The sequence below is a fragment of the Haliaeetus albicilla genome, chromosome 24, assembly GCF_947461875.1.
Source record: "Haliaeetus albicilla chromosome 24, bHalAlb1.1, whole genome shotgun sequence".
NCBI classification, from domain to species: domain Eukaryota; kingdom Metazoa; phylum Chordata; class Aves; order Accipitriformes; family Accipitridae; genus Haliaeetus; species Haliaeetus albicilla.
In genome coordinates this window covers 22466774-22484985 of record NC_091506.1, presented here as the reverse complement: position 1 = coordinate 22484985, position 18212 = coordinate 22466774, and the positions used below count along the sequence as shown (strand labels likewise).

Here is an 18212-nt window from a genome sequence, read left to right as displayed (position 1 = left end):
CGAGTTAGGTGTAATTGAACAAGCTAGAAGATAGTATTAGCAAAACCAACAGTCCCAGATTTCTGTTGCATTATTTGAACATTCATGAAATTGGCTGAATCAAAGCACTGATAGATTTTTACCCTCAGAGTATTTATTCTGGGCATGGGTTGAAACAGGTTTGCGTGACTTCCTCCAGTATTTAGCTTTCCCAAATCTGATGAAGTTTTCATGATGCTCTGGGATGATTGTGGTTGCCTCTACATCTCCCACCACCACAAAGAACAGAAGTCAGGATATTCCAAGTTAAATGCCCAAACAACCCCCTTATGTTTGTACAGAAACTATTTTTGTGCTCAAATTAAAAGTCCACACCCCTAAGTAGGATCCAGCTAAAGCAGAAGTGCCACCGCACGAATGCTGCCTACGCCACCTCACTGTCCATGGACTCGCAGCGCGGGGCATACGCTCAGGCCCTGCTCTATTGTGCACCTTAATTAAAACAACTTCAGGGAACTACAGAAGATAACTAAAACATCAGAGAAGCTAGTTTGAAGCAGGAGACCTGTCTGACAGTAAAATTTCTCTAGAATATTTATTTCTGAGAGGAAATATCTAAGAGATGTGAAATGGACTCTTGTGAGGCTGTGCAAAATTTGAGTATTTCAAAAAAAACATCTTGGCTGACAGATGCAGAAGTGGCAAGGTAGAAAATCTCAAAGGGAAAAAAATATCATTCTTCTCTATAGTCAAATAAAATAAGATCAGGTGAAAAGTATTTTAATTTCATTCTTATCTAGGCTGAGGCAAACTACACAAATTTCAGCCGAAATGAGAATTTTTGCAAAAAACAAAGATACAGATATGGCAATTCAGAGGACAGGCATTTCATCATGAACTGTTATGTCACACCCTCAAAAAGCTCTACCATAATTCAAGACTATATTTAAATTATTTTAACTCTAAATTCAAATAAGACCTTATAAACGTAATACTTTATTATTTGTTTGCGAGGTGCATTGTATGGAACAAAAAAAGATATGCAACATGACTTAATTCTTTTACACACATAACCTTATATTTTGCTTTTGCTAGTCTTCCAGTTGTTACAGTAAATATTCCTACAACTCCCAGTTACTCCCAGTTATTATTTTACGAGTGAAAAATTAGCACAGAAATTTTATGTGCCACAAGACCATTTGTAAGAAATACCTTTATCAGTTTGGTGGAAGAACAGCCACAACTCTAATGCCACCAGAAGAACATTAGAAGGAGGAATTATTAATTTACTTTTTATTGCATCATTATTGCATATAAATACTACTGTTATTGTTTCTCCACCCAGCTTTATTGCATACAATGAATCAAAGCATTAAGAAATGTCACACAGCATAGAAAATGTAATGTATTAAAATAATGGATTCAGCAATGTACAATATGTATTCTGAGAAGTTATAAACGCTCTATCAATTGCTTATTCCCCACTGTAGTTTACTGCAACATAGAAGTGTAATAAAATTAGCCGCAAGAGGTATATGTTAAAATCTGCTGACAACTTTTTGGAGAGATTTTCATAGTAAGTGTGAAAAAATAGACATCTTCAATGCAATAAAAAGTATTACAGTAAAATTTCCTTTGATGTGAAAAATACTGACAACTATTCTTTTCTCACCCAGACATCAGAGGAAAAAATTATGAAGCTTTGGCTATTTATAACAAGTGGTATTCTTTAAAGTTTCATTGGGTTTTGGACTACTGAATATATCTATTATAGGAACAGTGACTGCACCATTCGTAATCATCTTTCACAGCACCACATTTTAACTTGTTGCTACTAACGTTTAGTTCTCTATGAACCAAAAAGATCACCAAAAAATGATGAAAAACTGAACTGGATTCTACATTAAAACTGGCAATATCAGTGATTCTCCACTGTACCTCATTACTCTAGATGTACTGAAAAGACTAACTCCTACCCCATATGCACAGGATTATGAAAAGAGCTTTCAAATGAGGAAACTAATAGCTTCAGATTTCCTTGCTAAAGCATAGTCCCAAAAATTTCACAGGCGTGAGGGGAACACTGGCTAAAAGTCTGTTTAAATTATGTTCAAAACCACAAATATGAAAAATATTCTCAGCTTGCTTTTCCCAGACAAATTGTGAATAAACACACTTTCCTCACTTGAGGAAGTATGTTAGCAGTGGACAGGCTTTCCGTTAGTTCCCTCGCTTATTTCATTATTTGTACTACAAATATTTTTCTCTCTCTGTCTCCATGCTGCCTACACTGGCTCTTTGAAAAAATGATTTAAACTTCTTAGTTTACTTTTTATTCCTTTCACTATTGCTTCACTGCTCTGCTAAGTGACTTTGCAGTTTGATACTCAATATTCATGAAAGGGAACTAAAGAAGCAAACGAACTGGTTTTGCACCAGAAGAACTTCTTGGTACATCACTTACCACCCACGGTTTGTCACAGAAGTTATAGATCGATTCCAGGGAGTTGACGCTAGGGATGCCTGCGTACTGCATTCCAATGATCAAGTTACGGAAATCTTCATTTTCTGCCATACTGAATGAGTGTTGTCGAACAAGGACAAAATCAGGCCTGAATGACCTAGCAAGAAAAAGACACATTGCTAATAGTCAATGATCAAATTGCTTTTCCTTCAACAGCAAAATCTTAAAAGGGAAAAACACCTAGCTGACGGATAAAGAAGTACTAAAAGAACACTCAAACCAAAGGTAAATGCTACAAGACAGAATTATTATGACTTTATGAAAATCTGTACTGTATCATTTCTTAACTGCTGTTCAGAAAACATCAGCATCCAGTCAGTAATGTGACCCCATTAAGAGAAGAGACAAATTATCATGGCTTTTCAGCTTGTTTTCCTACTGAAAGACAAACCATATATATAAACTCTGAGTATGTTCTTAGTTTATGTACACCAGTTCCTGAGCAATGACAATCAAAAGCAAAGCAGGCAAATATCTCTGCCAGAAACTTAAGCTTCTTGGGAACAATTTTTTTTCCCACAAATATTGTCAAACTGTTTTAAAGACAGTAAGAGATGAAGCAACCCCATTGGTCACAAAAGGAATCATACCATAATTGGAGATAATCACAATTCAACTTTTGATCAAGACGCTTGTCAAAATGAATTTCTAAACTTAGAGCTGCACTTTTTTTTCCTCTTTCTCTCTTGTGCCTAATAAGGATTTCCCCTGTTGCAACCTCTGTGGCTTCTTATCCTATCACCATACACCTTTGAGACCAGTCTGACACCATCTTCACATTACTAAAACCCTGACACTTAGTTACTGAAGAAGGTTCTGGAAAACAGAAGACATAATGCAACAGGACAGAGCCACCAGTACCAGGTCAATTTGCTCCTAAATTTGACTGTTGAAGATTCTCTTCTGTATTCAAATTTTATAGGTGGAAAAAAACACTGACTAGCGTGAAGCTATCAACCTCCTCAAAGAGGCATAACTGCAGGGTAAATTAAATTAGTGTAGTAAATTAGTGTAATTATTTACATGCCTTGAATAAATATAAGCTGTATACTGGAGTGAAAAATGCCAAAGATTACAGAATGATTCAGAAATCTCACTCCAGTAAAACAAAGTAAAACCAAAACAATTAAAATTCATGTCAAAATTGCTTTGCAGTTTTAAGATTCCAACCTGAATGCAGTAGTCAAAGTATATTAGCTGGATTCTTAAGCTGGCTTTCAGATGTAATGCATGATTTGGCAAAAGCAGCATTATAAAGATTTGCTGTCAAGAGTCATTAAAATGGCACTGCAGACCAGTGATCAAAACTTGTAAAGAAATTCTTGGCTTTAAACAAGTTTCCAAAAAAAATATTTGCAGCATAGTTCTGAGAATTTGTGATCTAGGTTTCATGGTGGTGTGCCAAGTGTTTGAAACAAGGAAATTCAATTTACTAGCATGGCATGAGTGTAATACTTAGAGGACTAATGATGCCTTAATCAAAATTGCAGACCACTCAGTGAAAGAAAGAGACCCTCTCTATCATTTAAACATGCTATGCTCTATCATTTAAAATAGTGCTAAGGGGATTATACACCATCTCAAAGACAGCACTGTGTTTTTAATTAAAAGTAAAGAATAGAAAGTGTCCTTTAAAATACTGATTTAATGAAACAACTGGGGAACTGGAAGAATGTTATTTAATTATATATTTTGCTTTGCAAAAACTCCTCAAAGGGACATTTACATAATTGTTCCAGTTCTGTAATTACCACTGGACAGAATGATTGTGTATACAAAAGAAGGTCATGAGAAAAAATTTAATCTTGGCTCAAGCATTTGTAAGATCCAAAATCTCAGCATTATGTAACATGAGATATCATTTTTTATGGTTTGATTTTCATTCACAAAAATGAAACAAGCAGGTGCCTGTTACACAGTTTTTTCCTCCCAAACTAAGGCAGCAAAATGTTGTCATTGAAATTTGTATGATTTTACTAACTAATATTTTGCTCACAAATCTATGATACAAGGTCACTTCGGACCTCACATTAATAACACATAAGACTTCTCATCTCAGTATTCAGGTGTTTATGCCTTTTTAGTAATATGCTTATAGTCCATATTCAATATGAACTTTGATACTACTGGGACCAGCAGTTTCTCCCATCTCTCTTGATAGTTGAGACAGACAGAAACAAAGGAATATGCCACACATCCTATTGTCTGACCCATATTTAATGTTGGATTTCAAATGAAGTTTCTTATCAGTTGAACCTGTAAAATAATATCCATCAGTATCTCTGCATTCCTTAGTGACACAAGAAGCATATTCCAAGCTTCAGGCAATAAATTTCACAAACCGACTAGGCTTAAAGCAACATAAAGACTAGGACTTCTGTGAAGATACAGAACATCTATAGGAAATGCTTTTGTTTTTCAAAAATATTCTGTATCTCCAGAGAAGTTATCACAGAAACAGAGAACTGCTCTCCCATCATGCCTGCATATGCTTCTCACACCAGAAAGCATGCACACATATGCAGATATCTCACACAGATTTGAGTGAAATTTATCAACTTCAGGTAGTTCTATTTGGTTAAATAAATTACCCATAAAACTCATAATTTTATAAAATCCTTTGTCATCTCATTATCAGAGTTATCAGATGACACAACAAGATTTCTCTTGTTTCTTAACATAAGCAGCAGTTTTACCAAGTTTTCTCATAAACTGCAAATATCCATCTTTGTAGACGCTGTTTTCTGGAGGTTCCCAGCTCACATTAAGTATTGACATGTTTTGATGCTAACTTGGCCTCAATATTTTTGGTCTGTTTGGAAAACTCTCTACAGAAAAGCCACTAAGGAGCAGTGATCAAGATTTTCTGGCTCCAAAACTTCTATCCTTAGGGGAAAAAAAACCAAACAAAAACAACCCAACAACAACAAAAAAAACTCAACTAAAAAAATCAAATCTCTTACTCCTCTAAGGAAATAATCTTGTGGATTTGGCATAAGTGGTTGTTGTATTAAGCTGCAGTATTTTTAGAACACACAAGAGATTAAACAGTTGTGAATTTTAAAGCATAAAGTAAACATATTTTCAACATTTCTTTTCCTGATTTTCTTTACATGAATGAGTAGAAATTTTCAAATCTTTTATTTGGACAGATGTTGTGCAAAAGCACAAAGATACAAGACATGCTGTATGCTGTCCAGCTTCCTGAACTCTTACTCTTGCCTAAAGATAAACATAAGCAGTAAATTACCAGGTCACTGTGAGTGGCTTGATGTACCTTTCTGAATGCAATTGTTCAGCCAAACAACTGCTACACTTAACTCACACTTAACTGCACTAGTCAAAATAGGAGTAATTCTCACAAATTACATAAAATATAGGACTGCCTGAAATAATTTTGCTAATACTCACTTCAGCTTTTACTTTGCCCAGACTTACCCCTGTTTTCTTCCCTTACATTTAGAAGGCTGTTGACATCCTCATTGAAATAAATGGTAAAATTACTCTCCCTTCAGTTGGAATAATCCTTTTTGGACAAAACAGCCTATTGGGAAATCTCAGGCTTTTAAACTGAAATCTTTCAAACAGACAGTGATATTCCAGTAACTATCCTGAGAGAAGTGCTATGACTTGGCCTGTTGCAGCAGAAAATATTCAACACTGGAAATAAACACTGCTCCTCTGGAAAAGTCTGGCATGCACAAAATCACCAAGACTGTCTTTATTTTTGAGGCAAAGACAAGACCTAAATCAATAACCCTAACTCACAATCATATATTCTTTATACAAGACTTCATTCCCATCTTAATCAAATCCATCTTTCACGTGATCAAAATGTTGAGAGATTTCCTTCCTGTCACAAACAGAACTTACTGCACTGATCAGATACTTTATTTCCTACTTTTCATGCCAATGACCGAGGTGCGCTGCATCAGTCAAAATCCCTATCACACATATACCAAAAAATCATTCAGTACTTTCTACATGCATATATTATGCCATTTATTGCTTTTTGCTGTTATTCTATTTAGTTTTTCTTACCTGACAACTTTAGTGCCATTTCGAAATACTTGGATATCTACTGCATAATTGCCATCAGCGTGGGCTATCAAGTTGATTTCTGAAAATTCTGCCTATGAAAAGAAGACTCACATTAGTCAGTCTGGTTTATTTTACCTTTATTTACCTAAATCCCTTCTTTTAAGTTTTAGTATCCAAACTGCTGACAATATACATTTGGAATATAATAAGCACTAAGAGGATATTAATCCAATAGTATTTGCCACGTATGACACATCACATTTGAATAAATTCTAATACCAAGAAAGCAAAAAGTAAAAAAACTTCATGAAAAAGGACTGGGGGGGCAAGTAGGAAGTATATTTCCTCATTCATGTCTGCACAGAAGTATAGAGATTAAATTTTTGCTTTGTATGGTGTTACCACAGAGATTAATACAGACTCAACAAAAATTGCGTGAGGTTTTGAAGAAAACAGTATAAAAGTAATGTTAAAATAACTATGATAAATTATTTTCTTATAGCATTTAGTGTCTCTTCATATACTTTACTCCTTTCTATTTCCTTTATGTGCATTTACTCTTCTTTTTAAAAGATCTGGTGCTAATAAACAATTGACTGGCAAAATTCACAAATAAAGACCTTTTTCAAAGTATCTTCTCACACTGGAAATGTGGAATTTAAAAGGAATCACTTCCATACTCTGAATCTACAGTTATTTGAAAGGAAAGGACAGGATGTTTTTCATTTATCCACAGTCTTTCATCAGCTTAGAGTCTCAAGGCACTTTACAATAACATTACACAGCAGAATAATTGAAATGCAGCCAGCTGTCTTCTAGTGGATAAATAAAAGCGTCTTTGCTATCCCGGACACTAATACAGAATAGAGAGTGTCAGAATTCTCATTAGTCTCCTCTTGAAAAATGGTATCACTGAAAGTCTTCCTAAGAAAAATCTGTGTAAGGCTTTCAGAATTTAGTGTTCAGTTAAGGCAAGTGTTGACTACTGTAACCACCGTTCCAACTCAATAGCTTAAGTATGTGCTTGATTTCAAGCATGGAGGTCTCTTCACTAAATCCCATACGTTTATATACTTTCTAGGATCAGTGTTACAATGTTCTAAACACAAGGGGCAGTTTTAAGATTATTGTAAAAACAGTGCAGATGGTGAGAGATTGAAATATTTGTATAAGTGCTGACAATGTTAAAGAATCATTTAAAATCTATTTAATCTGGGATTGGCAACTGATCTCTCCAATTAATAAATCATATTAAACAATTACAGGGATTCACAATATAGATTTTGTAGTTTAAAAGCTTAGTACATGACAGAAAACATTGTATGTGGTAGACAGGTTGCTCTAAGTAGTATAAAAATAAAACAATGCTCTCTGTTATTAGCAAAAGAACACTAAAGTAGTTAATAAACCTGTATACAATTGTCACAGTGTTGACGTGTTACTAAGTGATGAGTAGGGTTCAGAAACTTCCAGTCTCTTACTGATTAAAGGTGGTTCTGGTCCTACAAGAGACCACAGGAAAGAAATTGTAGGCTTACACCGAGCTTCTGTTAATATTAAAGAGACAGTGTGAGTGATGTCAGCTCCATGGTCAGATCTAGGTGTGAATGGTATTTTGGGACAAAATAGCTTGTGTTCTTTTTCCTGTTTCTCCCTCAATACTCTTGAAGATCCCTGGCAAAGCTTTCCATGTTTCCAAGCCAAGAACATCAGCAGATATCCAGTGGTGTGAAGAATGGAGCAAAGCTAGATGTTGTACTATTACAGTGAATTTAAATAAGTTGAATCCACACAGCTAGCAGTAATTTTCCCTCACTCTTTGAAATTCCAATGGCAAAACAATTCAGTTTAAGTACTGAAGCTTCTTACCGTAGCATCTCTTTATAGAATTCAAGATTGAAAAGCAGTGAAAAGAATTATTTACTTCCCTAATTTTGGATATCTAGCTCAAATAAAATAGCTGCGATTCCAATGCACCCTGAATTATATCTCCATATTTATTCAGTGCTTTCTTTAAAACCCCCACATGCTAGCACTGCAACCTGAGTGTATGTATATTCTTAAGTGAAGAAATTAGTGATACAGAAATGCAACATGTAATTCATGAAGCGTCTGGGAAATTCAGTCTCTAAGCAACAACGTTTGAATACGACAGGTTTTTAATGTTGTGCAAATTCTAGTCAGAATCCTCTAAAAAGAGCCACATTAGAATGAAACATAACTAAATCATTGAGGGTTCTACTTGTAAGGTTTTTTTGAAGCACAAAGGACTATGTATCTATCTATACATACATGCATACAGAATCATTTAGGTTGGAAAAGACCCTTAAGGTCATTGAGTCCAACCGTTAACATAACACTACCAAATTCACCGCTAAACCATGTGCCCTAAGCACCACATCTACACATCTTTTAAATGCCTTCAGGGAGGTACGTATTTATACATATATATGTATTTGCATAAATACACAAATATAAAAATAACATTCAGATTAAGTAATTCAGTTACCTGTTCAACCTTTATGTCATATTCTCCATGGACCTTTTTTCCACGAAAAGCCTTGGCCCTGCAGGAAAAAAGGGAGAGAGAAAATCAAGGATATATGTATCTGTAATCAGTAGCTACATAAAACCTTCCTGTATGGCCTTCAGTGTCTTGAAAATACGCAATATACTAATTGAATCTACCTACTACACATACACAATTCTCTTTCCTTTGACATCCTTGTATTCTTAACATCCCATCATGCAGTATTTTGTGATAAAAAGCATAATGTGATTTTCAACATTAAAATGTATACTAAAGTATACTGAAATACATATTTCACAATTAGATATTAATATAAAATGAGTACCACTAAAATGATACAATCCTGCTCTCATTAAAGTCAACAATGCCAGTGGAAATTCATATCAATGTGAACAACATCCTAACAACCACTCATGTTAATTTTTATCCACTTAGTTTACTTAGAAAAACTGGTTTATTGGAACACTATGCTTAGAAACTTTATATTGTTTTTAAAGAAAGTATCAGAGGTACTGGAGACTGTTGTCACCAAATTTGCAAGTGCCCGATTTACTAATCAGTTTTGCTTTTTCTAGACTATAACTTGAGACAATGTCATTAATCTGAAGGAGAGTTTATGACTAATTATTATATACCAGGATTGCTGTGATAAAACAGAACTGAATTCAACGATCCAGTCTCCCAGGCCTAACAAGCAGACATTTTTTCTAGGAGTCTATCAGTTGTATGCCTTAGGCAGCATGTATCTGCTTTGGAGTAAATGGGAATTTAAAAAAAATAAAAAAATCTCTTAGTAAAAGGGAATTACTCTAACAATCTGAAGCTGAAAAAGGGATATGGTATTGGTCTTTCTCTGCACCTCCTTTGCTCAAGACAAAGCTTAGAGCACATTTCCCACTTCTGTTATACGCAAACAAAAATCTGTTGCACAATCGAAAAAGAGAACACCATAGACAATCTTCTCAAGTGTTAAAAGAAACCAAACGAAAACTTTGTCCATTTTCAGCACCTGACAAAATGCTATTATATTAAGCTAACTCTACCTCATCAGTGAAAGTAATGTATATAATACATATTAAAACAATTAATTATTGCTTTTGGAAAATCCTTTTCCCAGTGAGGTCCAGAAGAGTTTCACCATTGGTTTCAGTAGTGGAGGAACCAAACTTCATAATAATCAACTGAAAACACTGCCTTAAGCTACATATTTCTTTAGGATATCTTAGGTATTATGGATAACGGATGGTAGCAAGCAAAGAAAGTGTTTATACTGAAATGGTATACTAAAATATTGCCCAACAACTAATTCTGTACAAATACACAACTGGTAAGAAGGCAATAATGAAGACAGCATTTGCATTACTGGTTTCTACTGTTTACTTGTAATAAATATGTATGAAATATGACATTTGAAATCTATTATTTTATTACAGGAGATGCATATTCAGGATAATGTTATCAAATGTTTTTGTCAATAACAAAAGTAGAAGTTAAATATACTGTATCACAAGTCTAACAAAGAAACACTATTAATCACTTCTTTTTCTTTCCAGATTTGTTCTGAACTTCCACATGAATATGAAAACTTTGAAGATGTCTGGACACAGATTAAGTTTTATAACGCTGTTTATGTTGAAGCATCAGCTGGACCATGTTAATCTAATAGCTGCAGGAAAACCAAGGACATCAGTATTACCCTGGGAGAAGTTCACAAAAGCCAGACCGGAGAGGAAGGTCTCATGTTCAGAGATAACACCACATCTTCCTCAGGAGAAAAGCAACCAATTTGTAACAACAGACAGCTTAAATGTCTCTTTGAAAAACTAAGATTTACCACTTTGAAAAATATTTAAAACTCCAATTCTGATCCCTATGAATTTAACAGTAATGTTATTGTTGAATTTTAGTGGGAACAGGATGAGCCCCCAGATTTTATTTCTGATGCAGCAACAGGTGATGTAAAGGCATTATTGGACATCGCATAACACAAATTTAATTTAAATAGAATTATGTTGGCTACACAACACAATAAATGTTATATAGTAAAGCTGCCTCTTGAACACTGAAAAATAAGCTTAGAGTAATAGTCAGCTTCTTCAAAGCTGAATGGTAACTTGAACATGTATAGAGATTAAACCTCCCACAACACTTACCCTAACAAATATCAGCAACTGATTACATCTTTATCTTTATGAGAGGAAATCGAACCAGGAAATCACAAAGACCAAAAGAGAGGCTTTTCAATTCTTTAGCGCTAAGTCTATTGCACATATTGGAATATACTCAAAATGTTAGTTAATGTGAGATGCTATTCCTTTAAATTCAGTCTGTCTCCTTAAACGTCAATTAGATGAGGCAACCTCTAAACAACTGAACCTGGCATGATTTACATTTCAACAAATGACTTCAGCTTTGAAAATACACAGTAATAGTAAGTACTAAAGTGAAGCAATCTGAGGCTTGAAAACAAATGCGACATTTAGAGAGACTTAATTTCAAAGTAGCTTTAACCAACAACTTTTATAAAAATGGGTCATTTTCAATAATATTCTCCAAATATCGAGCTACAAACTGCAAGAATTTATCTTGATATCTCTAAAAAATAACTTGCAACAAAAAGTCATGACTCGGTCACTTCAGAACAAACTCTAAGAAATTCTTAGCATGAGTTTGCTGTGAAATAGAACCTAGTTTTCATGTTATTTACTGTACTTAGGAAATACAGTCACACCCTGCTTGAATTATTTCCTATTTGCAATATGAGAAATGTGCAATCCTATCATAAAGACATTCATTACGTGCTTAAATTAGTATTTTTTTTTTACTGAGGGGAGATGGGGAACAAAATTCTTTGGTGTTATTGATTTACAGAATTCCACTGAATTCTAGTTTGAAATTCCTGTTACGCCTTATTACTCTCAGTACTGAGCATGGAATACCTGTATATTAACTCTCGGAGCACCTCTGTAGAAAGGAAGTAATGTTTTCAAGGACAGGGTCTCTAGGCAAGGCATTTGAGAAGAGTGTGAGGTTAGCTGTCAGCATGAGTAAAGTTAACAAAACCAATATGCCCCAATTCAAGTAACATTTGGCTGCCCACTGCTGATGATTTCTTGCATTGTATGTAGGGAAGAGAAAGAAACAAAGCAGTACCATTTTCATCTGAAACTCACTGTGTAAACAGTTCCTTTCCAAAGCCTAAATGTAGACAAAATGGACAGCTACTAATATGAATGTCACCTATTGGAGTTACCAGCATGACCTCTTACAGTCAGAATCTTATCAAAATATGTGAAATATCTATGCATTTTTTGCTTCGCAATTCATTTTCTGGATAAAAACCTTGCACATTTAAAATTAAACAACTATAGATACACAGTTGCCATAGATGCAGCCTAATACAAACTCATACTACTTACAGAACTTTGGCAAGGACAATGAATGAAGTAGTAATCACTAAGAGGGTTTCAAATATGTAAAAAAGACCTGCAATATTTCCATCTTAAACTACATAGCATCTACACACATTGCCACAGTATCTTACTATGCCATGAAACTGATGTGGTTTCATTGTGGTTTCATTTCATATAAATGAACTAAGTATTAAAACTGGTGCTACTTTTGATTGGCAGCAAAATGAACAGGAAAATCATTTGCTAACATACAACAAGTTTACACTACTTCAATTTGCATTCTTTAACACTGTGATGATGAGCTTATCAGCAACAGTCTTTATTAAAGTCAAAAGCACGCATCCAGCAAACATGTGGGGTCCAGTCCTGCAAACCACTGCTCATGTGTGTAAGTCTATTTTCACAGCCCTGCATAGCCTTGAACACTGCAATTTGCACCGGTCAATTGAATGCAGCACTTGTAGTCCGATTTCTCTACGAATAACATAAAGCGCACAGGATTCAGTTCCATTTGAACACTGATTTCTGGGCATATCTGTACAGTGAACTGCGAACTAATTACTGATCCTATCAATAAGAAGATTGTATGCTCAAAAATAATTATAGTTCCAGTTTACTACAACAGGGCAAAAGTTTGTTCATCGTTTAGATCAGTAGCACCCTCTAGAGTACACGAACCGCAGACTGTCAACGTTTATAAACAGCTAGCATAATTCACTTCAAGAAAGGTAACGTACATATATATATATATATATATATACACACACACACGCATAGTAGTCTCAAATAACCGGTTCACTGGAATTGCCATATGCATGTAAATATTTTGGCATACTACTGACACAGAACCAGCCAGACTTCCACGAACTTAAAGTCTGGTATGCTAGCCTCAGTGACAGAATAGAAAATGAAAAGAAATGAAAAGAGAACGCAAACTCAGTCTTCAAGTTCAAATCTGGTTAGAAATAACTAATTACTTAAAAAAAAAAAAGAAGTAGATTTAGTCTCCAAGTTTTTGTACCAGAAAAACTATGGTTTGCATGCACTGCTCTAATTACATGTTGAATCAGGAATAGTCAATCTACCTCCAGCAGTCAGTATTTTCTATTAATTTAATGGAAATATGACTGTGTCTAAGATGTCATCAGTATCCCATTTGCACTGCTAGGTGATCCAGTAACAGAGTGCTAAAAAATATGGAACACTAGCATAATACATTTGGTAACTTTGTCAACTGTCCCATGAAAAAGCATTGAACAATCTAATGAAATTGTATGTATTAAGAATTAACATTTCAGAGATATAATCTAGACACATTTTAAGTACATGGTTTTTCAGAAAGCAGTTTTGTAAACATATTTGTTTTCAATATGAAATCAAAAGAATCTGCCAAAGAAATAATGGCTTAAAATCATGATCATGTACGTATCATGAAGCTGCCCTTTAAAGGTGTAAGATTATTACTTCTTCCAGATGCTGAGGACTGTTATGCAGAGTTTTGTAAATATATGAAAACCATAAGAAACTGTCATCGAAAGTAAGCATATGATAAGATTTACACAGTATTTGCATTTTATGTGACCTAATACATGATCTAATGAAACCAGTGGAAATATATCAACATCAACAGGCTCTGCAACTGTCTGATAGTATCAACGTTTGCTATACTGACTTCCAACCAATCAGCCTAGCTAATAAAAAGCATCATTTCGAACTGCTACAGTGATGCTATTGTGAGTAAATAGAAGTTATTAAGAATACTGTAAACACACTGTTTTACAGACTTTCTTTTATTCACTTGTTCCACGTTTCTGCAATAAGAGACTGATAAGAGACTGTTATAAAAAAATAAAATATCCTATTTAAAACCTGACTCAAAGACCTTGATACTCTTAAAAGTGTTACTCAGATTCTGCAAAGACCTCTTTGGATTTAAAACATATTCTTTTTTTACTTCTGCACTGTAAAGTTACAGTGTCGGCACTTTACCCAACCAGTATTTCACTCTCACACGAAACAGTTATGTTTTCTCAAGCTATTACTTCATACAGAAATTGTCTTCAAAGAAGCAGACCATCACCACAAAAGAAGTGATAGAACCTATCAAACGCGTGACACTTAGTTTTAGTAGCTCTCCCTGCTGAGTTGGATTTCATTAGATTAATGATAATCTCCATCACCAGGAGCCTGTGCATTAGAACAGCAGCACATTTTACTGGCTCTGAAATAGCACAGCTTACATTAACAGGTTCCATAGCTGACACTTCTATCAGGCCAGTTAAGTTTTGCTGTTAATCACTCAGTCTGATGAAATGTCATATTCAACGGAAGCACTGTAATGGCAAGGAGGCATGGATTGCTCTTTCCAGTTATTCACTGTGTGATCTGACAATTCACAGAAACCCTAACTGAAACTTGATTAACTTCATAAAAACATTTTTTTCCCAGTATGACAGGCAGGACACAATTAATGATGTTCTTCATTCTAAGTCATAGCCTAGCCTTTTGAAGGGGAAAATATACTGTTCATAGAAAAAAAAAAAAGTGCTAGCTTTGGTCAATAAGGTACATGTAAACAATTGCATTTTAGCCTATTATTTAATCTACTGACGTCACAATAGAAATGATTTCTGAACATCTTCTTCTGTGCCGAATGGCACAACATGGCCTTTTTTTTTTTTTTTTTAATATCATATTGTTTCCACTGGTGCTATGTCTCAGTCTTCACTGCATATCTTTACCTGAAATCACTGTCTCGACTACTCCTATACCAATCTTGTCAATCGTAACATATGGAAAGAGAACTACCAGGAACAAAACCAAGCACTTACAGTCCTAGTGTATATTAGCACGTGACAGAGTCATCCCAGATGGCCTAATATTGGAACTTATCACATGGATAATTCTATCAAGCTACAGGATTTCTTCATCACTGATCTGCCCAGTTTTATTGAGGGCCATGAAAGCACAGCTACCCGAGCAGTTCAAACTTAACAGGGCAGTAGAAAACACCCGCAGGAAACACCTCTCCTCTGGTACAAGGCTTTCCTTCTCTGACTTTTGTAACTTGGAGCAAAGAACGTTGTTAAACATGTGCTTAAAAAGCAGAGCTCCTGCACGCAGCCTTTGCTCTGCAGAGGCACTGAACCGTCACACCCTTCCCCGGTCCCTCTACCCGTGATGGCTGAACTCATGAAAAAGCAGAGAGTAAACACTTTTCAGGGGATGGTTTTCCTGCCCAGACGGTACAGAAGCTGCCCAAAGGGATTCAGCTCTAAAAGCATATTAAAAAAGAAAGCATAAACAATCTAGAAATAAAGAATGCAAGCTTATTAAGCAGCAATTATTCTCTCTTCCTTTCTGTGCTGCATATCCCCCTTGCTAGAAAGGGGTTTTTTTCAGAACAGCTTTATATGTGGTACCTTCAGAGGCTTCCACAATCTCTGATGCAATCCCAGGTTTTTTCTCCTGATTTATTACTAGCCTTTTCTTTTTCAACAAATTATCCTATCCCCTTGGCATATATCAGAATGTTCTCTCCTTTACTCTGATTATTTAAACAAAATAGAGCCATTTTATTCTTTCACAGCACAGATCTTCCAGCCCAAGAACCATCTTTTTTTTTTTTTTTTTTTTTTTTTAAATCAGGAACTGTTCTATTTGTTACTCTGCTCTGTGCCTGAATACAGTGTTTTCAACAGAGATCTAATCAAGAAGAAAATGCCTCCTACTCTTGAATCTCTCATTTGAGCTTAAATTTTCTGGGTCTTTTGAACAGCATGCTTTACTGAAAATGCCTAATTTTCTGCCCACTTAAGGTGAAACAAGTACTCTTTCATGACCAAACATTAGTCTGTCTTTCTGGTAATGTCTCAAAATCCCACACCTCCAATTATGTAATATTTACCATTAGCCCATTACTTCTGTGCAAGTCACAATGTAATTTCTGTGGGCTTTTTTAAAAAAATTAGATGACAAATGAAAGTATTTTTAAATGTTCCTTCCCTCATCACTAGAAGACCTCATACATGATGCAACATATTATAATAACCTTTTCCAAATCTGTTAGACTCATTAGAACAACTACTACACTTTCCCATGGTTAGGTTCATAAAAATATTTTGTACTCATGAGATGAACAAAAAGTCCCAACTTTTATACAGGAAAACATCACCACCCAAATTAAGAAATATTACTGTTCTAAATGCTGATGAAGGTTTTAATGGTTCTTAGTGCTGTGAGACTCAAACCTGCATATTCTGCATCAGTTGCTCTAAGTTTCTTAATCTTATCTACTATAGCCAATGCAATAATATTTCAGGCTAAAGTAACAAAGTTAAGCCTGTCATTTCCAAGTCTCCCTACCAAGTCATCCATTCTTCCCAACTTCTCATTCTGTTGATGACAAAGTAGTACAAACAGTTAATGAGCAATTCTACTGTTTAGAAAGTAAGGCACTCTAAATTATCTTGAATAAGTGGCACAAGTGTCACACAATGCAGTCCCTGGTGATTAGTTTATGACAGAAGAAACCAAACCATCTGGAAATAGCATCTAGAGATATTTTAGTTTACTTTTTTTCCTACTGTGCTAAAGAAAATAGTGAGCCTAAAAAACTTTGCACTAACAGAAGGTAATTTCTGACAACATCTAAACACCATAAAAAACAGCATGGAGTGAAAGAATCTTTGAGACTGAATCCACATTATCAATAAACTATTCAGGAGAAATTGATCTGCATTTTAGTTTTTCTATTGATACTGAATTCTCTAAGGCATTTTAAATACCTCTAAGCAAGATGTGTGACTCTGAGGTGAGAAAATTTGCATCATTTACGCCTGGAGACATTACAAGGTGATACTTAATATATAATATGCTGGGCTATCACATTGTTTGAATTTTCACCTTTCCGGATCCTGCACTTTATATAGAAACTATATCTTAAAAACCTCTCCAGCTAGTTCCCCTCTGCGCTTATCCTGTAGATGAGATTCTAACAAACTAGTCAACATCAGGTAAGAAAGAGGGGGAAGCGTGCAAGTCATGCATGTCTGCAGAGAAAGTGGGAGAGACAGTGCACACCATTCAGCAACAGCTTGTAGCTAAACCAGATTAAGTACAACATCAAACCTTCAGTCTTAATGTCAAACCTTAAATCTTCAGCCCCACACAGGGACAAGACCCAGGGGAAACATGGGGTAATGGGAGAAGAGAGGATTGCCATAAGTGCCAGAATATCTTATTAGAGATATACATATATCTATATACAGAGAATGGCAGTGATGGTACGGGCGAGTTTGAGTATTTTCTTCCAAAGGGACCCCCACAAGCATTTCACACCCTTGCAGCAATAATTCCATGGCCCCACCAATACTGAACTAGATTTAAATGAGTGAAGGATAAAAAGATTTTTCACGCATCAGCAATTGCTTTGATCTTTGGCTCAGAAATCCTTTCACCTCCATCACGTAGGTCTGGAGCCTCTTCCAATTCTATCACTAGCTTCACATTACAGGAATGCTAGAGGCCCTATTTGAATAAAGACCCCAAATAACTGGTGTAAAACAGTCTTTGATGTTTCAGGGTTTTTTCATGCAACTGGAACTTACACTTTTATGCTTATACTTATGACAGTCATGTGCTGCCCTGTTTCTCTGAGCAGATCAATCAGAAAACCTAGTCTTCATAGGTCTACTTAAGTAACTTGGTTTAGCATCTTCAGAGG

At 35.2% G+C, this 18212-nt stretch overlaps 1 protein-coding gene across 1 annotated transcript in view; it reads right to left on the bottom strand.

The window, feature by feature from the left end:
- The window catches only part of SYN2 (synapsin II), a 192623-nt gene that overhangs the window by 109657 nt on the left and 64754 nt on the right, over positions 1-18212 (bottom strand). The window contains exons 2-4 of the mRNA XM_069769785.1: positions 9054-9111; positions 6545-6636; positions 2444-2600 (exon numbers count right to left, since the gene is read on the bottom strand). Coding sequence (XP_069625886.1) covers positions 2444-2600; positions 6545-6636; positions 9054-9111 — 307 coding nt within the window. The remainder of the gene's footprint in view (positions 1-2443; positions 2601-6544; positions 6637-9053; positions 9112-18212) is intronic.